This window comes from Fundulus heteroclitus, chromosome 2 (assembly GCF_011125445.2).
Source record: "Fundulus heteroclitus isolate FHET01 chromosome 2, MU-UCD_Fhet_4.1, whole genome shotgun sequence".
Classification (NCBI taxonomy): domain Eukaryota; kingdom Metazoa; phylum Chordata; class Actinopteri; order Cyprinodontiformes; family Fundulidae; genus Fundulus; species Fundulus heteroclitus.
Genome location: NC_046362.1, coordinates 15,251,842 through 15,275,296, shown reverse-complemented (window position 1 = coordinate 15,275,296; position 23,455 = coordinate 15,251,842). Strand labels below are relative to the sequence as shown.

Below are 23,455 nucleotides of genomic sequence, written 5' to 3'. Positions count from 1 at the left end.
GTTTATCCTTTCACGAAAACTAGTCTGTTGAAATCTGTGCTGTAAACATTGTTCTTTGCTATTTTTGTTTGTTGCACTTTATAGTTTGTACCACTGATTCGCTGTGAAGTAAATATTACGTAGTCTGGTATAATATAATGTGTTCCACCTGAAAGACAAGGGTTTGTCTTTTAGTAATGATGAATGATTGACTGCCATCTAGTGGACAGAATGAGCAGTTATCTATTTGGTCAAGAAAAAGGCAAACAACGTTCACACAATGCAATAATCAATTTATTTACTGCCTGCAATTATTTTATTACTGCATATTTTTCGGACAAAAAAAACTTTAACAATGAAACAGTTTATAAAGTAGTGGTATTATTCAAGCCAATCAAGTATGCTATTCTTTTTTAAATAGTTCTAAAATTACAAATGCGTGTCCATGTTTTCTTACTTTTTCTTTATTTCAGCCGTAAAGTTAATATATTATTGATAAAAAAAAATAAAAAATAAAAAAAAAAAACAGAAAAAAAACCCAAAGCACATCAGATAAAAAGGAGGTACAAAATTATGCAATAGAATAATATGAAATGCAGTTCTACTTTGGGTATCTGACACCAGGCTCATGCATTGGATGAAGCAAAAGCAGTTCATATATATATATATATACAGTGATAAAAGTGCTACAGTGGTTTCATTATGCTAACTGGTGCTTTTTAAATAGCAATAATAGGACACTATAAACCCACAGGACTACACTGAAAGCATTAAACAGTCTGGCTTATAAATTCTATAATCTTTTTCTGATGGCTGTTCTTCCTGTTCATTGTTGTTATTTTTGAGTTAATCTTTGTCGTTGCTCTTCCTGACAATAGATACATTTAAAACACACAATAAATGGCAATTTTTAATCAACACATAATGTCAGAAATTAAGCCAAAAATTATTATAAGTAAAAAAAAAATACAATTAAAAGCAAGAAAACATATAATACAGTTGTAATACAAGGGTTATCGCTGCATAGTCTTAGTTTGCTTTAGACATGAGGAATATGTTTAATAATGATCCAAAGAAATAAACAGTAGAGTAAAACCAGTGCAAAATTTCAAAATTTATCATTGCCCTCTGAGAGTCACTCGGTTCTATGATCCAAAAGCAAAAATACATCAGAATAGATATACCCTCTAAGCCACGATGTATTATTTTAGAGAAATGATTGGAAATGCACCTGAAATGTAACAAAATATACCAATTCATGCCTTACCAGCATTGTCCAGTTAAAGTAAGTACAGTGTAAGCTATTCCAGTGTGGAAATATTGTCAGTGAATGACAGTTATTTGTTCACTTTTCCAGTTTTATTCTACACATACATCTTCCCATGATTCAGTAAAATATTTGACTCAGGGGTCTCATCTCATATTTCTACCACAGCTTTGCATAAGGAGTGACTTCTGTGTTGTCAAATGCATAAACATTTTAATAATGCATCATTCAGTGTTAAAACTCCATACAGTGTTTAATTATTTTTTTTCCTTGAAGACAGTGAACAGTGGAGTCCAGTAGCAGGCTCAACACAAAGCTCCACTGTATAGAGACCAAGGATTTACCAGTGTGCACCACTGAGGTATATTCAGTACAGATGGCATACAGTAGATGCTATTTTTTTCGACTTATACTGTAGCTGGAAGACATGTGGATCAAATGTAATACATTTTTGGATACTGCTTGGTGCATGACAGTTACCAGTATTAACTGCAATGATCTACAACATTTTAGGGTGTCATACAGCAGCCTCCATAACTATTGGCAGCCCTGGTTAAATTTGTGTAAAAAGCCTCTCTCTCTCTCTCTCTCTCTCTCTCTCTCTCTCTCTCTCTCTATATATATATACACATACACAAGTAATTTATTTTTGCAGAATCACAATCTTCAGTGACGAATATGGATAAACACATGAGACCGTGTTTTCAGAGTTGAAAGAAAACGTCCATTATGATAACAAATCATAGTTTTAAATAAAAACACCAACACCAAAATCAGTGGATAAAACTAATTAAACTAAAGTATTATTTTAAATTAAACTCTATTGTGTCAGTTAATCAGAATTTTAGGAGCTTCAATCTTTAGAAAAATGAACTACTTTCTGATTTCATGGCAGATAGACATAACGTCACACAGAGGCACAATCCTCTCAGCCACTCTTTAAAATGAGAAAGACAAGAGAACTTCTCTCCCTCAGGGAGAGATGGGTTGATCATGCATTATTAGAGGAATAATCAAATGGTTTAAAAAAAAATAAATTGTAACTGGTGAGGCTGGATGAGGACACATATTTGTATTCCCAGCATTTATAGTAAAAATAATGTTATGGGGAATATACAATCTTCCAAAGCATCTTGGGGTCACCAAGTCTCCAAAAACCAAGATCATGTAACAAAAAATAAAAAAAATAAAAAATATGCGTTTTAGTAAAATCCGTGGCTGTCTGTGAAAAATGAAATGGATCATCATTGGTACTTTCAGCAGTTTGATGTTCCAAAACATGTGAGCAACACAGAAATGGTTCACTGGACAAAAGGTCAAAGTCCCTCCATGGCATTCTTGGTCCCCACACCTAAATCCTATTGAATATTTAACACTGAATTTTGTGCAGGGCGAGCAGAAGAGATCATAGGACAGAACTTAGGGGTCTAAGACCGATGGTTCCCAAAGAGAGCATCGGGACAGACACCTCTATGGGGTCACGAGATGATTTATTGCTGAGGTGCTAAAGAGATTTAATATTTAATTTTTTGTCAAACTGATACCAAAACATAACTTTACAAAATGCTCAACATTCCTCATTTTAACACAGGGAGAAGGCTGCACTATCTGCCAATCTCTCTGTGTGGTTCACATAATGTCAAGGATTTATCATCCGACATGAAACGTTTCTCCCAATCTGAATGAATGCAACTCATTTCCTTTTCAGTGTGATAATATCCTAATGCAGTCAAAGCTGAATACATATATTTTCTGGCTTTTTACACATTTGAACAAAGGGTGCCAACAACTCTGGAAGGGCTGGAACCCAGTGTTCACAGGAATTAAGGGTCTCTCATTAAAAAAAATCTACTTGGATTGCAGTTGGGACAGTGGTACAGTTTGTTCTTCATGGATACCTTTAAAATAATATACAGTAATAAAACAAAATCACATCCTCTCACATCACAACAGTCTGCAGCTAGAACGACAAATAGGAAATACACGACCAAGTGTGAAGACACATGCACATATCATCTTCCTCCTCACACACAGCTGCTTTGAATGAGAAAATGGTAGTCAGAGTGCAATGGGATTTTTTCTTCTGTGGCACAACTCACTTCTCCCTGTCAACAACAACAACAAAGAACAAGCAGATTAAAATGAATACATTCCTAGTTTAACAAAAATACTGTCTCAATGGATATAGGACAAGGAGGCAGCCAGATGTCATGTTTAGTATCTGAGTGGGCTTATTTTCCAGGTCAGGTTTACTCACAGAGTGAGAGACACGGAAGTGATAGGTGACGTCCTGGAAAGACGAAACGGGCATTGACCAGAGGTGATGAGTCCCCTTAAAAACAAGCAGAAACAATCAAAAATGCAAATAAGTAGTATATGTAGTCATAAATATACAGACATTTGAAAATTGTGAAAAAGTAAAATGTTTTGTCACTCATTTCAGAAAGTGAAACCCAAAGATTATATAGATTCATTACACACCGAGTAAACTATTTCAAGACTTTATTTCTGGTAACGATCATGATTATGGCTTACAGATAATAACCCCTCCAACATCCATCTGAGAAAATGTGAATATCATACAAGACCAATTTAAGAGGATTTAACAAAATTCAACAGGTTAATGTTATGGGACATTATGGCTTCCATTCAAACTTTTTTCACAGTATTCTACTTTTTTTAAAAAAAAGTTTATGTGAGAGATACCGATCACTTTTTGACAGGTATACCTTCGTTGATGTACTCTGTCTACTGTACAGCTCTGTCTCTGTGTGGTTGGGACATAAACGTCCTTTGGTGGCTCCACATTGTTTCACCCACACACTCTTTCTTGACCTGAAAAACAAATGCTTTATTGTATTAATACAGTAAAACTACAGTTTCCTACAGTATATTTAGAGCTTAATAATGGGATTTGAAACTTAACAGTCGACCATAGGAGCAATGGTTGTGATAATAACTGCTTACAACAAGCAAATCCAGATTCCCTAGTTTAACTTTTTGAAAGCCAGTAAAATATACGGTTCCTTTAACTTCTTGTTTTTGGGATCAATTTTCTTTACAGAGGCAGGACTGTAAAAGTACCAGGATAAAACAAACTGATTTTACACCTTTGAAAGCAACTGTCCACTGAAAACCAATGTTTAGATTTTAAGATTAGCAAAAAACAAAACCTCAATTTTACTTCTCAAAGTACTTCTCTCTCCAAATTACACAGTTCTTTCTTTTGAAATTAACATAGATTTCTTGGAAATTACAGGCTTTCAAATAATAACATTATTGTTGCGTGCAATCCCAAATTCTAGTCAAAGAGAGAAGAACAAACAAACAAAAAAAATCTCAGTTTAACAAAATCAACAAAAGATTTTTTCCATGCTTATGTTTCTGATCTCTGGAAGATCAGATTCTTAAGAAGTTTGAAACCAAAGTTACTTTTTAGAGAGCTGCTGCTGGCAGATAATTCTTATTAAAGTCACGTTACCATGTTTCCTTACAGTAACCTATGAGCAGGTTATAGAAAATGACCTTAAAATCACCTTCCTGGTTGTAAGAGAAGGTACCAAACATCTCTAAGGCAGGTGCCTGTTGCACGGCCAGAACAATGTGCTTCCATGTTGAACCCAACTTTTTAGGCTTCACAGAAGAAAACTGCAATAGTATCAAAGTGCGATGGGGCAACATGGCCACCACTCAACATTTTTTTTTCTCCAGAAAAATTGTTTAGTGTAATGTAAACCCCATAGTGTTACTCTCCATTTTTAAATCCTTTGTTTCCATACTTTAATTTTCTGATTTCTATCAATAATTTTAGCAATAATGTTCAATGTAAAGTTATGGCAGATATTTCTAAAGTCAGGGTTTAAAAACACATGAGTTGAAAAACACCATAATAAAATAAAATTGCCAAGTAAGTTAGCATGTAAAAAAATAACACCTTAGCATCTTTTTCTTCTTACAAATGAGTTCAAATTAACAAGGATATACTTGTAAACACACGAGCAATGCCTGTCCATGAAGCCTGTACAAGTATAACAATTTGTCTGTGTCTTTCTGAGCAACTCAACAAAGGGATGAAATAGTATTTAAAATATATAAAAAAAACACCAAAATATGGAGATCCATACTATTTATGACTTTTCAAGACCTTCTGGAAACTCTGCAAGTAGGATTCAGTACAATCACATGATTTGTGTTGCGGTGTAATTATGTTCATACTTACATCATGTGCAGAGTGATTTGTGATATGGAAGCATTTTGTTGTCCACGAAGTGATAGTGTGTAGCTACAGATGGATACAAAACATGCATTAACATGAAATATTGAAATTCCCATCAATAACTGTTATTGTGCTTCTCATTTCAAACCTGCAGCTCTCCGCTGGCTCACATCTCCGTCCGGCGATTTCATGGTCCGTCTCCACAATATGTACACTCGTTAGAGATGGAACTGTCTCTGCTCCTGCGATGGAAAAACAAAATGTACCAAGCGCACAAAACCAGACTTATACTTGGTTTGCTGTCATGAAGCAAATGGCTGGACAACATTTGCACACTGCATGTTATTGTGCCACGGCTGGGCTGGATTCATGCAGCTACCTTTTGCAAGCAGGCTGCGTTGTCTCCGTGGCGCTGGCTGTTGACCTGGAGGCAGCCGGTTGGTGGTTCCCACTCCTTCCGCATCTGGGGACACAGGTCTCTTGGATTTGGAAAAGTACATGGGTGCTGAGGTGTGGCTGAGACGGTTCCTGCTGTGGCCATCTTTGTCCATTTGCCTGGACTTGGCCTTCTTAACGATGGTGCCAGGAGTGGGAACTGGGACACTTAAACCTTGAGAAGACAGATCATTTATCCGTACAGAGAGCGGATATATCTGCGTAGTAGGAGAACGTGATATGTTCAAATTTTTCTCACCAGGTGTGGATTGGTTGCTACTCAACGTCAGAGCGGTTGCTGATTGGTTGTTCACAGCTGTGGTTGAACAGCAAGCTGCAAGAACACACAAAAACAACAACAATATGATCAAGTTAAATGAATTTATTTTCACAATTTCGCACTCAAACTGATGATCAAGCAGAATCCTGCAGGTATTGTAAGCCAGGACTACCTGGTGCAGGTGTGGTAGAAACTGGACTGAAGGGATTCTTGCGGGATGATTCCACTGCAGCTCTCGACCTGCACCGATCAGATGAATAACAGCTTTCAAAAACACACTTTAATGCGTCTCAGTGAATTTGAATATGCTTCAATGTAGTGTGTAATCCCATTTCACACAGAATATAATCAACTAATGAATTTAAGACTTAAAGGACACAAGGAATCTCAACAGTCAGGAAAGATAGGAGCTGGCAGTGTACCATGTGCAGACAGGTGGACAAACAGTTACAGTGGCAGTGAAGATAGGCATCCAAGAGATGTAGAGAACACAGGAAGAAACATAGCTACAGGAAACAGGGACAGAGTTTACAAAATTATTGATTTTGAGGATAAAAAATGGTCGATAGCTTTGTGGTAAACTTGTCTGCACCTGAGAAGCACATACCCGTCTTTCTCTGTGACGGCTCCTCTGTGGTGTAGCGTGAGCACGTAAAGAACTGACATCGAAATGACACTGCACACAAATAAACAGCCAGGACATATTCAATCCTGCTTTATGCGTAGCCGTTTTTAATGTGGTCCAATTACAGAGTCCCAAAACGTGTGTTCGAACCTGAAGGCCATGACAATGAGAAGAGCCAGGATGGTCCCCTGCACGAACCTCTGACTGATGCAGCCCTGGTCTAGAGGGGAGCTCTGCAACAGGCAGATTAAACACAATATGAACAAACTTTAGTTTATCAACTTACAGTGCCTTCCAAAAGTATCTAAGGGTTTTATCCCATTACAGCCCAAACCCAGCTGGGAGGAAAGACCTGTGGAAACGTTCCTTTTAGCATCTGGGATGCAGTAGTCTGCCACTGAAAGAGCTCTCCAGTTATGCCACAGCCCCATGCATGGGGTGGGAGACATTGTCCATCAATAGCTATGTTTACATGCACAATACTTCACGATTGGATTGAAATGTATCCAGATAAAAAACACAAAAATGTATGGATTATACCGTTAATTAATCCGATCATGAGATGTGTTAATGTGCACCTGAATACAGAATACAACCACTCTGACATGTGCAGATATGATGAAATTTCCCTAAAATGAAAAAAACGACAGAATAAGAAGTATTTACGTCTTTGCTGAACAACAAAAATTAGCAAACAAAGCTGTAGTTTGTGAGTTAGATATCTTCCAAGCGATCCGGCTGGACTTGCACCAGGTTCTAATTACAGTTTAGACATTACTGAATAAGTAATAATTTTGAGCTCTTTTAATGTTTCTAATAGAGCGGTTGTATCGGGAGTACAGACAGGTTTGCCTCCCGACACTCAAGATGGAAACGTGTAACGTTGACGCCGGGCACACATGCTCACTCAGGTCAGCTTTGCTACATTCAGAATAACTTGATCCTGACAAGCGTTTACATGCATGCTGATTGGATTGTGAACCACCCGTCTCATTTGGATTACAATTTCATTCCGATTGAGCTTAATCTGATCACAATGTTCCGGTTGCCATGTTTACATGACACATTTTTATTCCAATCAGCCCTTTACTCCAATTACTTATGCCCATGTAGTCCTTTTGTCTCCCACCACCTGCACTGGATCCAGGGGAATCCCAGGACTGACCTGGCCCTCCTGAGATGATCCAGTCGCTTCCTCTCAGCTACAGTAAACACTGACCCAGGAGAGTTATCTACCCAGTGACTGATAAAAAAAAAAAAAAATTGTTTTTTATCTCAGTAACCTGGTTTTACTTCAAAAGTTGCATCTGACTGCATCTGGTGTTTTGGCAAAGAAACAATTTTTAACTACTTTACAATTAATGACTTTACCAGAAGATTTGATTGCCTTTGTAAAACATTTTCTCCTGAATGCAGCAGAAAGAATCTCTGAATAAATTAGCAACATAGAGCACTTGAATGCCCGGTGTAAATTGCAAATGTTTATACTAACGAATAATATGTAATGTTTTGTATTACAATAAATCTGCTATAAACTAGGCAGCACTACTGCTAACTTACTAAATTATCCGTACACCTACACTGACAGGTTGGGCCAACAGAGTGAAGTGCAGGCCTAAATACAATCGATACTCTATAGCAGATTTATTATGTTCTCAGACAATCTCAATCTAATCTAACTGATCCCTAATTTATTTGGAAAAAGAATGGGCAAAATAATCCAGTCTCTAGGTTTGCAAAGATGGTAGAGACAGACCCCAAAAGACCTGCAGCTCTAAAAGGCAAAAGGTTGTTCAGCGAAATGCTGATTCAGAGGGGCTAAATGACAATACATTGCACAGTTTTCAGATAATTTCTACCATTTTCTAAACACTTTAGAATCACGCATTACTTTGTGTTGATCAGTCACATGAAACTGTAATAAAATTTGTTAAATATTGTGGTTGTTTTGTGATAAAATTGAAAAAGGTTGAAGGGTTACTCATTGTTCTGCAATGCAGTGCATTATTATAAAACAAACCAAAAATTACAACTTAATCGCACACCTTGCTTCCCGGTTTGACGGTCTTTTTCTTCAGCGGACCGCTTCCTGTTCTGCTAAAATAACTTCCCGACTGGCTATAAAGACACAAGAAACAAGATTGTTTTTTGCAGAGTACTTTGCAAATTTAAATAGATCTGTGGCTCAGAATCAACGGCTTCTTTCTCTCACCTCACCGTGCTCCCGCTCACTGTGCTCTTCATGCTATCGAGGCGCCGCAGCTTGGCTAGTTTGCGGCTCCAGCGCTCCAGTTCATCTATGCGAGTCTCCAGGTTGTCTGTCAGCTTGCAGAGCTCCTTTACAGCGCCAACGTTCTCCATGAAGATACGCTCCTTCAAGAACAGAGGACGCTATCAAGGCCAGGAATCGATAGCACATATCGACACGTCTATTTCTGCACAATCCGTACCTTATTGACAACCAACAAGTTGGGGATGGTTTCTCCATTAGCACACACTATATCACCTCCTTCCTTCACAGCTTCAGGCAAGATCTGCTGAACCTCCTGGGCAATGACGCCTGCATGGGATATAGTAAAAGTTGTAGAGGTAGAAAGAGCGACGGAAAGATGTGACAACATGCAGACATGTGAGGATTTAGCTATAAACAGTGCATAGGCACATATTACACACAGTACGAGGAAGTTTGATTTTTATTGAAGTAGAGTTTATTCATAGAGCCACTACCTGTCTCTGCTGTGTCCTCTATGCCCACAGTGGCAGCAAACTCTGGCTTGTATTGGTACTGGACCAGCCGCATCTGAGAAATCCTTTTTAAATTGTCTGTGGTGTTAACCTAATGGCAGAATGATAGCAGCATTGATGCAGATGGTATGAATAGAAAAACGTGCATATTGTGGATAACAGAGTTATATGAAAAGTGTTTGATATGAAGATTAAAGTATTATGTAACTGCGTAATACATAGAAAACAGATGTGATGTCCTTAATGGTGAACTTCTCAGTATATCTAACAAGGTGGAGATAACGGCTATAACAATACTAGGAAAATTGTGTAATGCAAAAGAAAACTAGAGTATTTCACAACTTCATAGGTAAAAGGTTAGCAGCATGCTTACTACCCCCCCCCCCCCCCCCCCCCCCCACACACACACACACACTCACCCCATGGTGTGTTATCTGCCGAAGGCAGCAAATAAAAAGAGCACTGGCAAAGCTTTTCAGGAACATTACCCTGGTATCAGATCTATAAAGGGCTGACATGTTGGTGGGAATCAAGATTCCCCAGTTTTAGCATTTGTTATTTTGCCTTTGTGCTATTTTAGATAGGTAAAAAATCTGCCTTATGAGCTAAGTAGGGGGATAATGCAATATAATGCGCAGGAGCTAAGAGTTCCTCCTGTACCCGTTAGGTTGCTGGTTCAAACCCCCACTCACTCTGTCTCAGTTGTCCTTGGGTATGACACTTCACCCACTGTGCCTGCTGGTGCTGGTCAAGGGGCCCAGTGGGTGCCCTGCTTTTGTCAGCCTGCTCCAGCTGTGGCTACAGTGTAGCTCACCAGCGTCAGCGTGTGAATGTGTGAATGACTGAGTGTAGTGTAAAGCGCTTTTGGGGTCCTTGGACTTGATACAGCACTATGTAAGTACAGGCCATTTAACATTTACCAATAAAAATGGACCTGTTCCAGAGTTTCTGCACAAGTCTGCCCCCTCTGACGACAAGTTGAAATTACACCGGTGTTGTGCACAGCAGAAGAGGATTTTTTTTTTTTCAGTTTTTGAAGCGACATTGTGCGGCAGTAATTAGGTTATGCTGTACAGAAAAAAAAAAAAAACTAGCAGAGGGACAACCAAGATACGAAGAGCGCTAATCATGTTTTCCCACTAAAGCACATACAGTGCTAAATACATTTCTCACTGGTTCTTTAAAATAAATTTTTTTTTTTACCAGCCTGAGAGCCGACTCAGAGCCACATCATTGCTTCACTTTTAAGGTCTTGTGGCATAAATGTTTGATACTCCTCTGATTGTGTTTCATGGAAAATTGCATTCCAGGGAAGCATTTTAAGTACATACATCCTGATGCTCCTCAGTATGTCTGCAAATAGATGTTCTGACATCACTGTCTTTATTTATGAACACAAGTGGGGAGTGTAAACATTTCACAACCCCGATCAGCTGATCTCGCATGTGATCACCACCAGGAGGGCCAAAACACTGTAACATTGACCCCAAAAACATTCATTAAGATCACCGATGGCTTTTGACGAACTTTGCTGGAAATGGCAATAACAGCTGGGAGCACATCTACTTAAACTTCATCCCGTTTGACAACCAAATAAACAGCAGGATAAGTCACAGTGAGCTCATGTTACTCCAAAGCTAATAAAACTTTTTGCTTTTTATAAAGGCAGAAGCTCTGTTTGAACATTTTTTGTAGGAAGATCAAAAACAAAAATAGCTAGGATGTTTTAAGCATTGAGTTTAACAACATTTTTGATTGACTGTGGGCCTCCATGACCACGAGTGTGCAAGAAATAGGATTTTTTTTTCTGGTAAAAGGTCAGTGGATAGCAGGATACAGTATGAGAAAGATATCGTTGAATGTAAAACACAAAAAAGTGAGCATTCTCAGTTCTTCTGTGGAAGAAAACCTGAAATAAATTGATTGTAGTCTGGACTGGAATATTGTAAACTGCTAAAAAAAAATTCTAGAATCGCAGTACTTGTCTAATTAAACCTTTAATCTAATAATTTTTAATTTTTGCACCCTTGAGCTAAGTAAGGGGTGCATGGATAATAATATCCGGGTTGACGAGCGTTCACATGCATTCACACACGCACAGAGGCACTCCCATCCTGACCTCCTGGACATTTTCTTTTGTCCTGATGTCTGATGGATGGACGAGGGAGCCCATGACTTTCAGGTTGCCGTGCACAACGAGGGCCTCGTCTGGGCGGTCTGTATTAATGCCAACTCTGCCGTGGTGGTACACGGAGTCTGGCAGCTGCCCACGCTGCCACAAAACCTCATTGTCACTTTCAAATTGGCCTGGGTTGGAGGCCTGTCACAAAAAGAAAAAATCAAAGGAAGAGGTACACTGGGAATCAGATTCACATATTGAAAAGCTATTATATGGTAGAAATCAAAGTAAAACACATAATTGGAATATCATGCTTACAGTCATGGCAAAAAACATACAGAAGTACACCCATCATTCATTTTCTGTTTAATTGTGTAAACAATCTGGCCTTTACCCCGTACTGAAAACATTTTAATCTAACTTTAAATGAACAAACCCAAATACAAACACTTTCATAAATTAGCTTCTTATTTAGCAGAGATGAGTCTAAGAAGAAAACCTGGCAAAACCAGTACAACTCAAAAATCTTACATTCATAAAACATTGATAAAACCCAAGTATTTAAATGGGATACTTCCTTTTCACAATGACTGTATTTGTGTTCATTATCTTTGTTCTATCTACTGTCCATTGCTGGTCATAACAACTACACATTTACAGTATTTTAAAAAAAATTCAATCAATGCATCATGGAAACCTTGTTATTACAATGAAAATAGAAAATCCAAAACAAGGAGTTTTGTTGCTAAAAAAACTGTCATATTAGATTTCTCAATCTCATGCAGTTCTGATGAATACTTGAAAGATAAACACAATACCATCGCTGTCCAGCAAAAAGCTTCATCAGAAAATTTTAGATTTCAGGTTTTAAATATGATCACACCTCAGACCCAGGAAATCTGTAAATATTCATTTACCAGTCTTTAATAGCATATTAGTATTTTTAAAATGCACTTTTCTCACACAAAAAGGCAAAAATACTTTGAAGACATGAGTCTAAAATGGAAATCCACAACCATGTCTAGATTTCTAACAGGGAAATGTCAAATTGTCTGACTAATGTATTGCATCTGGGTCTATGTCAACACAATTTCCTCCTAAAATAGAACGTCTCTGTCTGGGTATGTGCGGTCTTCTTACAGGACAGCGACATTATGTATTCATCCGTCATTCAAACTCTAGGGAATGTGGCTTTTCACAACATAAAGGCGACAACATTCACACAGGTTAAAGGGGATGGTAAGGATGAGGTTAGAAAGGGCCGAGCAGCAGATCAACAGGACGCTTCCACATTCACACGGGATATGATTGCTGTAAGAAGGAAACAGACATGGCCAGACGTTACCCTGACGATGATCCTCTCAGACACATGTGCCGCCACAGTGTAGCTCTGACTGTGGGACTGTGCGTGCAGGGCCACCACCAGCATGAAATACCTGCAAACATCAGCCCGTGGAAAATATCAGACTCCTAAGGGTCACAAACGTGGCCAAACGTGTCGCATGTTTACACGGCACACTTTTTCCCACCTCTGATCGGGGTTTGGTTTGCCCTTCTTCCTCATGTTATTTGCTGTGGTCTCGCTGAAGTGGAGCCGCCCTACTGTCACCTTGGTGACTTGCTCAGCGGGCAACGTGACACTGGCACGTAGAGACAGAAACCATGAAGGCGCGACTGAAATAGCCGTGTTTGAGCTTCAGCTCGTTTCAAAGTAATTTAAAGAGCACCAACTTACAGCACTGGCTTGAATGGCCTCTTGCTGCGGTCAGACTGTGACTGTTCCACACTGATCGACTGATTCATAGCTTCCACCTAAAAGCAAAGGGTAAGAATTGAATACCCAATAAATACATACCTTTACACTGGGTGCCAAATTAGAGGTCAGAGTATTTGTCTGTATCCTAATTTCTTTCTCATAAAAATCGTCCATGTGTACAATCTACATAACTTTGACAGTAATAAATATCAAGTTGCCCAACATCCAAGGTTTTAAACAAGCCAAGTTGGTACCATAAAAACATATAAATTCGTGAAAAATAGATTCCAGCATTTTTCCTTCACCTTCACTCCATGGAGTTTGAGGTAAAAACAGTCCAGGGGCTGCAGGCCTTCATTCGTTTTGATATATTTAGCATCTCCAAGCATCCCAATGTAGACAGTGACCTGGAAATGGTTCTTCTTCTGGCACACAAAGGCATCATCAGCCAAGGAGAAGTTGAAGCCTTTGTCAGCGTCAACACGGTAGGTTGGCATTGGACTAAACACGAAGGAGAAAAGTATGGATGCATATTATGCATAACATAAATATTGAAGTATCATGCATGTAGCACAGAGCTGGATAAAGAACTCATTATCTGTGGTCTATGTTAATTTCAATATCCAGTACAACTAAAGGTATATTTATTTGGACAAATATAACAACAACATTATGAGTTTTTTAACAGCTGCAATTTAGCCATTTTTCATGGTGTTCTTGATAATAATTAAACTCACTTGAGTTCTAACGCCAATAGTTATACTGCCAAAAACAGTGCTTCTAGGCATTCCTTTCTGTCCGTTTTAGTCACATGATGCACGCACGAGTTAGCAATTGATTGCATAAACATTGTTTTTGATGACTGAAACTAAGAAACAAGGGTGGTCTCATATTTTTTTCCACGACTGTATCTAGAGAAAAACTTCTAGCTTTAGATATACAGCGTGTGCTTTTCTGAAACGCACAACTCTAACTTAAGTTCGTTTTCTGTAGCTTATGGTGTACTTTAAAGGCAACTTTCCAGAACTTTCTGCTCTCTACTTACTTTCAGGGTCTAAACTATATTATGAAGTGATGTTTCCAGAGCTTTGAAATATTTTTCCCCCCAGAATGTATAGTGTACATACCTGGAATATTTAAAGTTTATAACATATGTTACTAGAACTTACAGTTACTTTTCTGAAACTTCCAGGGTAGTTCTCTAAACCTACAAGTTGCTTTGCAGGAACTTACTGGTTACTTGCCCAGATCTAACAGGTTAGTATACATTAATTTACAACTTATTCTTCAATACCTTAAGGTGTAGTTTCTTGGATGTTACAGGTCACTTTATATGAATTCATAGGTTACTTCTTCCTGACATTTCAGGCTCCTTTTCTCAAACTTACAGGTTACTTTGACAGAACATACTCATTACTGTTCTGGAACTTACTTGTTACTTTCCTTTAACCTGCAAGTCAAAAGAAAGTAACCTACAGGTGATTTTCTCTTTATCTAATTTCTTCCAGAATTTACATGTTACTTTCTGTAAACTTGCACGTTACTTTCTCTGAAATAAAAGATATTTTGCAAGAACTTTACCAACTTTGTAGGAACATGTTTTTATTCCCCTAGAACTTCCAGGTTTATTTTCTCTTAGCTTCAATGTTAATTTCTAAGGACACAAACGATACTTTCTAGAAACAAGCAGGTTACTTTCCTGGAATCTAGAGGTCACAAGTTATTTCCTGGAGCAGTACGTCCTGGAAAAGGACAAGCTGTATGATGTGGTGCAATCAAATTTTATAGGTTTAAATATAACATGATTGATATTATTATTCTAATTGGAGGTCTACACAAATTACATTATTCTTTAAAACTGAGTAATTAGAATAAAGTCACTCCAGTATAAATATTTTTATTATTGTTATTCAAGCATTGTGTGCTTAGAGCTGCGATGGTCAACAAGGTGGTTTTGATAACATATCTCAAAGGTCTTGGGAGTTCATTTGACCCTCCCTCCCTATCTATTTTGGCACTGCAAAAGCACAAGTAGGTGCACACAAATTATTTTCCCTTTACCCTCTCCTCACGTTCTCTAAGCTGAAACCCTGCTCTCTCTGTTCACTCCCCCATACACCTCACCGCTGAGGAATTTTGTGGAAAGCCATTCCTTTTCCACTCCTGTCGTGAACTTTGTTGAATTATATGTATAACCAATTAAAACATAGTTCATTTTTGACTCTGCGGATAGCATTTCCTCTCTTTTGCTCCTGAGGGGCATGCAACAGTGTGGCACACACGAGTTCCACGCACAGCTCTTTGCAGTTGACATCGTATAGTGGCGTCCATTTGTTCTGCTGGTGAGGTTGCCACTTGATGCACTGATAGTTTGGGTCCAAGTAGGCGTTGTCGGCGTCCTGCATTAAACCTGCGACAAAACGAGTTTGAAAATAGCTGACTTTAAAGTGCTGAAGCTTGATGCAAGACATGTTCTGTTCTGCAAATCTGTGTTAAGCGTTAGTAAGAGCAGGTGAACGTGAGGTAGAGGAGGTGAGGGAGGGAGGGAGGGAGGGAAGAAAGATGCCTGCCTACCTGGTTCTTGTTTGATGATACCTGTGAGGATTTGGGAATTCAAGGTGCTGTTGGGAGAGTCGGAGTGCTTCCTCTTCTTGGCTTGATGAACGGGGATGCTGCTGTAACAACACCGTCAAAGGGTATCAGCAATTATTGTCTCGCATATTTCAATGCAAACTAGAGAACAGCCGCTCTCTCTCTCTCCTGACTCACTCTTGCCCCTGAGGATGCTGCAGCAACTGATGGAGCATCTGCGTCTGCTGCATGTCCCCGCTTCCACTGGTGGCCGGACCCATGGGATACTGCGAGATCACGGACTCCGGCTTTAGGTACATGTCCCGATGCATGCCGGGATAGTGGCCGTGTGGTGGGAGGGGTGGCGTCGGCGTCATGTGGCACATATTCTCTGGAGTCATGGTTCTGATCATGTGAGGATCTAAAACAAAGATTTGAGAATGCAACCTTGACATTCTAACTTTATGTTACTGCAAACTATATAATAGACCAACAGAGGGACGGGAGCTGCAAAAATATTTTTGCATTTGATTTGCTCTATCTAACTGGATATAGAATACGTTGAAAATAGATCATTGTGCATCATGAATTAATAAAATATCTGGAAAATATTTATTTGGCAGCAGATTCTGTGTCTAGTTTGAGTAAAAAAAAAAAAAAAAGAAATCCACATTATGCATTACGTTTGGACTCATATTTTCTAAACCAATTAAATTACCTACTCACCATTTACCTGTTGAGGGGAATAAGCCTCAGAGCTGGAGTCTGGTGGGGACTCAGGAAGAGTCCTAACAGCAAATATTGAAAGAAGGAAAAAAACAAAAAAACAAAAAACAACTGGAAATTAATTTTAAACATAAAAAGGATGTTAGTCTTTAAAAAAAAAAAAATCAACATTTTTAAATACCCTGAATCAATAACTTCATCTTTGTTCTGCTTCTTTCGAGCTCTTCCTAGGAAGTGCTGGCTGTCCTTTTTGAGAGTATAACAAAACTCTGTGTCTCTGATATCAGTCCTCCCTATCATCTTGTCAAACACTTTAAATGAACAAATTTACCCTGATCAAATATATAATGCACCCGTATTAGAGAGGGTTTTTGGTTGTAATGTTAAAGTAAGTAAGTGCCTTATATTATAGACCTCAATAAAGCTCCCAGTTGTTGGCAGCCCTAGTAAAGTCCTGTAAATACACTTTTCTTATTTTTTTTTTTATTCCAGTGGTGACATAATATGAGAAAATTTAAATTGAGTGTATTAATTCAGTGATGGAAAGGAAAATAATCACAGAGGGTGCACAGCCTCCTTTCCCCCTACATCTTTTATTTAAAAAAAAAATGTAACAGGAGAACATGCAAACTCCATGCAGGAAGACTCCAGACTCCAGGCAGGGATTACAACCCAGAACCTTTTTTGCTGGAAGGCAACACGGCGACCAACTGCACCACTGTGCACCCCTAAGTTAACCAGAATTTAAAAAGAGTTTAATACATAATCGATTGTTTTCTTTTTCCCAGAGATGTAAGGTAAAAAAGGGACAAAAACTGCCAGTATTAACAATGGTAGAGACAAGAGAGCTCGCTCTACCAGAAAGGTAGATGTGCATTGAAGTCAGCAGATAAATGTAATTAAAGCCTTACTGAAATCACAAGTATTGACAGCCAGACCAATAACTGAAACATTCAAGGATCCAAGTTTATCTTGCTGTCATGCCCAGTGAGCAACGTGGACAAGAGCAGTTTAAAAAAAAAAATCTCTGAGAAAATATACTGGGAAATGCAGCAAAGAACCATCTTAAATCATCTGTGCCATCATAAAAACCCTTGAAATTTCTGCTGCTGTTTTCTCAGCCGAACGACGACAGTGTTGCTGAGTAAAGTTGATGGAGGCTGCCCGACTCCATGGCCTGATCAGGTGGAGTGACGCAATGTAGCACGCTCCAGCAACATAGGTTTGCGGGGTCGCACAGAAGTGACTCGGCTGAAATATCAGCGCCACACTTTAGATTGTCCACACATGTAGGTGCTGAATATATAACAATAAAGTGTTCATGTCAAGTTGTTTGAAGTGCCCAGCTAGCAGCTTTCCACCTCTCTGATAACTTCACCCTCCTTCAAACTCACAGCGATACGACATCTTTCAATAACATTTAAAAAAACAACACAAAAAACAAATGAGTCCTTCACGGTATACGCATCTTAACCAGAAATCCCGATAATTGTGAAAACACCTGCTTCGGCTGAACTACTGTGCTCACCCTGGAGCGTAATGGCCCCTGTGCTCTGGCTTGACGTGAGCCTGCTGCTGCTGCTGGCCCAGGCAGGAGTAACTGTGTCGGAGCCCCAGAGAAGGACCCTGGGGGTAGGCGTTCTGACAGCTGGGGGGCCCAGGGGCTCCTTGGCGCAGAGGAATAGGGGGGCTCACACCACACACCAATCCTCCAGAGGAGGACACTCCTGCCTGAGGAGATGAATAATTTGGTCCTGGAGCGCTGTGGACCTCTGAGAAACAGCTGGGAGAGGGGGAAAAAAAAAGAAGAAAGAAGAGATTAACCTTATCAGAAGAAAACAAATTCCTTTGTAACAACATGGTTTGCTTTGGTTGGTGCATGTTGTTTTGACGTTGCCGGGCTGATCTGGAGTCCCTACTGACATGTCAGTGCTATCGTCCTCCTTGCTGATGTACTCTTCCAGGATACTGGTGTCGATGTTGGCTGGCTCCAGAGAACTGGTAATATCATGACCTGTTGAGAAGGGAGGGTTGGGAACGTGGTGAGGGGAGATGGAGAGCATCTGGGGATTAGCAACAGGAATCTATCAGCGGCTCCACACAGTGCCACAGTGTTGCAACAATTCCCCGGAAGATTTATCTCACGAATGTGTGTTTCTTAAGAACTATGTTGATTTCTAGGGTATTAATGGGTTAATGAGACACTATGACATTATCTTGAACACCTAATGAGGATATTGTGAAAAGGAGAGCTGTGATTGGCTCATTGGAAACGTAGAGATTAAGCTTTTAGAAGTGACAAACAGTCCAAGGGTGAGGAAATACTCATCAATCAAACCCTCTAACACTGTTTCACAGCTGCTTTCTGCTTTGTACTGAAGCTGCATTTCTTCCACCTGAACAAAAACAATCGATGTTAACGTTGTTGCTGAAATTCACCGTAATAATTCAACCAACCCTAAACTCTAGACCTTTACATCTTCAGTAAAGTTAGTACCATCCTGCCTTTTCCAGTTTACGTATATGCCTTCATCCGTCGGGTGGGGGAGCTTCTGTTGACGCCGCTCTAATTAGCGAGGGGAAGGGCAACATTTTGTGTGGCGTGTCACTTTCTTGTTTTGGCCATGATGTGAAGTTTGATGCATTTAAAAAAAATTTGATGTTTAAAAAAGGTTTTGGTCAAAGCTTCTTCCAAACAGTTCAGACTGTTGTTTATTGCGCGTGGGTTTAAAGTACTAGTTAGTGCTCTCTCGATGCAATACCTTTAAATAATAATTTTGAAATGTGCAAAAGTATTTCCAAAATCCCATCCAACTCCTCACCCCCCCCCCCCCCCCCCCCCCCCCACAGGGTCATTTTCAGCCTTTGATAGGCAAAGCCTCACAAATCCCAAACACATGACCCCACTTAGTCTAGAAAAACACATAGAAGTAGAACTAGCACCTGCTTTTGCATAAACTGTATCTAGAATGGAGATCATCACCATCAGGTCAAAGCTTGTAATGCAGAGGGAAAGATTGATTAAAACTCTCTAAGATGTTCTCCCAAACAACAAACACTGCAAAGAGAACGTGTGTAATGGGGGAACTGCGAATGGAAGAGAAAGACTTACTATAAGAGGGTGGGTGGGACTCACTACTCTTAAAAAACCCCAGCACCACCCCCATAAACATGCACACACACACACACACACACACACACACACTCACTCCTCTGATAGATTAAGAAGGACCTCAGTTGGGAACTTGGGAATGTGAGGAATTTTTGTGTTAGCATTAGAAAACATTTTACCTTTTCCATTTTTCTCCGTCTATTTCTAGATGCCAACAAAACGCAACACAAATGTTGCTCCGTGACGGCAGTGTCACAGCTCCTATTTAGTTTTATCACAGAGTTCTACCGTCTGCCCCAAAGGTGACTAATGTTTTATATCATCCTGGGGGGAAAAAAAACAACTGGCCACATCCGAGCACAACATTCCCCGAGAACAGTCATATCTCAGAGCTTTTAACCAAAAAAAACCCACAAACCACAGCACTTGTCTCAGACTAATTATATCAGATTTACTGTTTAGGGTTATAAATCCCGATGCTGCCATTTTATGACAAAAAATCCCCCTATCGTGCTTCTCAGAAAATAAACAGCTGGTAAATGTCTCTTGATGCGTGGTAGTAAAAAAAAAAAAAAAAAAAAAAAAGGATAAGGCAGGATGGTTCCTTTTAAATAAGATCCAGATGTGCACCCCACCCAAAGAGGCAGTAAATTTAAGCTGGCAGGACTGATAACAGAAAATAGGGAGATATGGGGAAAGAGGAGGGAAGATGGATGGGGGTTTAGGAAGACTGAGGGCATGGAAAGACAGAGAAAAGGATTGACGTTCAAGGATGGAAAGACGTTACATATTAAGCAATGACAGAAGAAAATCTGACTTAAACTTGTAGTGCAGAGGACCTTCTTTGTGACCAAAAGATGTCTGCTGTTTCTAAAACAAGAGTGGCGTCAACACAATACCAGAATTTATAAGGTATAGTCTTTGATTGGAATAACTAGTAATGTAAAACATCATTCAATCCATCACCATGATTAATTGTGAAATGCATAAATATAAGTATAATCAACACTGTGTCTCATTTTGCCATATTGGTGTCTTCTAGATAAACATCAAATGTGGATTTTACAAAAACATGAGCCTACGTGAAGAATGTGTGTTGCTTTTTATACCCTGTTTACCCAGGACAGAGCAATGTACTGCAATACGTCCCACACCTGTGCACTGCTGGTCAGCTGGCTCAATGAAGGCTACTACACGTTTGCATCATTTACAAGAAAGACCATTTGAGCTGTTTGGAATATTTCCGGTCGCCAAAAACACAAACGTGTTTAGCAATGTTTTAAAACTACAGCTGGGGTGCAGCTAAATAAAGGCCACTGGTGCCATATATAGGAGGGGTATGACGGAGGCTACCTCAGCAGTTAGCCCAACAGGTTCTCCAGGTAATGTCGCCTTGTCATAACGGTGTTACTTTAAAGACCGGAATGGCAAAATTACATAATATTTGACGCACATTTATTGAGTTGTTGTTCTAGAGTTTTGCTCAAGTCTGTGTATTTAATAATGAATAAATGTCACAACATTTTGGAACTGTAATATTTGATATCTAATGTTATATTGCTTAGCAGTGGTGAGAATAATCTTATATCTTTAAAAAAACATGGTGTTTTTGATGAAGATTTTCATACACTGAAAATCTCATACATACCCATGACCAGAAAGGTGAATAGGGATGAAGAGAGTAAAAAAAAAAATAGTCCTAACTCAGTAAATTTCCTTTGCCGTGGCAGCGCCACATGTTGTTTTTTCCCCTACACTTAATAATTCCCTGACCACAGAGATTAAAGCTTAGTGCTCTATACAGAATCTATGAGTTCCTCCAAATGGTAAAAAACAAATAAATCCATCCATTTTCTAACACGCTTATCCTTGCTGGGGTTCACGAGGGGTGCTGGATGCCTATATCCAGCTGTCAATGGGCGAGAGGCGGAGTACATCCTGGACAGGTCGCCAGTCTATCGCAGAAACCAAATAAATATTAGCTAAAAATTGCAAAATATCGGTTAGAGTTTACTTTAAGCCAGTGGCGCCTCCAGAAACCTTTCATAGGGTGGGGCCAGATGGGGTCACTTAAACTCTTGGGGTGGCACTGAAACTAAAAGCCATAATTTCAGGATTTTATTCTACTGTTGTAGTAAAGCTGACTGTAGAAAACTATCAGAAAGACTTAAGTAAACGCCTATAACATCTTTTGGTTTATTGTTTGATTTTTAGAGTTACTAATGATCTAATATGCAAAGACCAATAACAGTACATTTTGAGTTGAACAATTACTTTTTGTGTAATTATAATGCCATGTAAAAAACATCTGCAGCAGCTTGGCTTAGCCACAGATTGAACTGCATAAACCACAGTATCAAATGGACTTAAGAAAAACAGACATAAGTGGCGCCTGTAAGTGTCAACGCCACTGGTTGGCAGCCAACGTTCAAATATGGGAGACCCAGGGGTCCTTTTCGTACCATTGCTGTTCAGAGGAATTGATAGTTCTGATAAAACAATCCAAAGCTCGAATCCAGTAATGTTTTCTGTGTCCTGTCTGTGCCTCGACACATCAGTTGATGAGATACACCACATAAATTATGTACTTAAATCAGTGTACCTTTGCGAATTTAAAATAAAATGCTGATACACATAGTGTCGCCTGAGAATTACTAAAATGGGCTCTATATCAGATTTTGCTAATTAAAACAAAAGTGCCATCCTGGTTGTGTAAATACATTAAAAAGTTTAAAGCATGGACAAAAAATTAAACAGGTATCTATTAGGCTAAACAACTGAAATAGTGACATATTACCCATTCAACGTAATAATAATAATAATAACAATAACAATAACAACAACAACAACCAAAATAATAATAATAATAATACATATAAGAACATTATGTTGGAAAATGCTAAGACATTAAATTAAATGTGTTGCTATAATTCTGTTCAGCTCACAGATCCTAATTACTGGCACTAAATCAAGTTAAAGATCTAACTGTTTAGTTTTTACCCATCTGTTGTTTTGTGCTGGACAGGAACAAGTAGTGTTAGACTGAACGTTAGATTAGTATTATTATTAATACTATTAATATTTTCTCTAAAACATCAGGATTAAATTACATGTAGTTTTAAGTCTAAAATTATTCACACCCCTGGCAGATTTAGATGTAAAACTATTTTCATTCAACCAAGAACTGTTCCTCTGATAGGAACTGAGAAAGATAATAAAACAATGTGAAAGGAGCATCAATTTTAAAAACCACTCATTTCAAAGCTTTATTTACATTTTTGTTTTATTCTAAAAATAGATTTTCTGGGTTTTTTACAGCATTAGTTGCTCATCTTTTACAAAGCAGGCTGACAGGAAAGGGGGGGGGGAGACATGTGGTAAAGGACCCCAGGCCAGAATCGAACCTGGTTCAGCTGCAACGAGGACTAAGGCCTCCATATACGGGTGGTGCTCACTCCCCCTGAACCATCAGAGCATGGCCCTTACATTTTCATTAAAAGTGGTATGTTGAAAAATTGTATATCTATCTTTTATTCTCAGTAATGAATGTAAGAAATATTTTTTAGGTATTTCATCAAACCCTTCTTATAACTGTTGATCGGCTTTATACAAGTTTCTTCTAGT

At 38.9% G+C, this 23,455-nt stretch overlaps 1 protein-coding gene across 7 annotated transcripts in view; it reads right to left on the bottom strand.

Moving 5' to 3' along the window:
• Positions 1–1,888: 1,888 nt before the first annotated feature.
• Positions 1,889–23,455, bottom strand: part of myrf (myelin regulatory factor) — a 30,820-nt gene continuing 9,253 nt past the window's right edge. For 2 of the 7 annotated variants that reach the window (XM_036148911.1, XM_036148932.1), the window contains exons 2-27: positions 18,643–18,733; positions 18,248–18,502; positions 16,720–16,781; positions 16,192–16,414; positions 15,997–16,097; positions 15,718–15,832; positions 13,728–13,923; positions 13,402–13,478; positions 13,196–13,306; positions 12,997–13,102; positions 11,667–11,867; positions 9,530–9,638; positions 9,253–9,362; positions 9,015–9,175; positions 8,848–8,920; positions 6,953–7,035; positions 6,785–6,853; positions 6,600–6,683; positions 6,350–6,417; positions 6,157–6,231; positions 5,842–6,072; positions 5,611–5,704; positions 5,466–5,528; positions 3,976–4,081; positions 3,504–3,578; positions 1,889–3,351 (exon numbers count right to left, since the gene is read on the bottom strand). In XM_036148911.1, coding sequence (XP_036004804.1) covers positions 3,271–3,351; positions 3,504–3,578; positions 3,976–4,081; positions 5,466–5,528; positions 5,611–5,704; positions 5,842–6,072; positions 6,157–6,231; positions 6,350–6,417; positions 6,600–6,683; positions 6,785–6,853; positions 6,953–7,035; positions 8,848–8,920; positions 9,015–9,175; positions 9,253–9,362; positions 9,530–9,638; positions 11,667–11,867; positions 12,997–13,102; positions 13,196–13,306; positions 13,402–13,478; positions 13,728–13,923; positions 15,718–15,832; positions 15,997–16,097; positions 16,192–16,414; positions 16,720–16,781; positions 18,248–18,502; positions 18,643–18,733 — 3,020 coding nt within the window. In that variant the 3' untranslated portion in view covers positions 1,889–3,270. The remainder of the gene's footprint in view (positions 3,352–3,503; positions 3,579–3,975; positions 4,082–5,465; positions 5,529–5,610; positions 5,705–5,841; positions 6,073–6,156; positions 6,232–6,349; positions 6,418–6,599; positions 6,684–6,784; positions 6,854–6,952; positions 7,036–8,847; positions 8,921–9,014; positions 9,176–9,252; positions 9,363–9,529; positions 9,639–11,666; positions 11,868–12,996; positions 13,103–13,195; positions 13,307–13,401; positions 13,479–13,727; positions 13,924–15,717; positions 15,833–15,996; positions 16,098–16,191; positions 16,415–16,719; positions 16,782–18,247; positions 18,503–18,642; positions 18,734–23,455) is intronic. The other 5 variants (XM_036148922.1, XM_036148929.1, XM_036148913.1 and 2 more) reach the window with 5 other exon arrangements.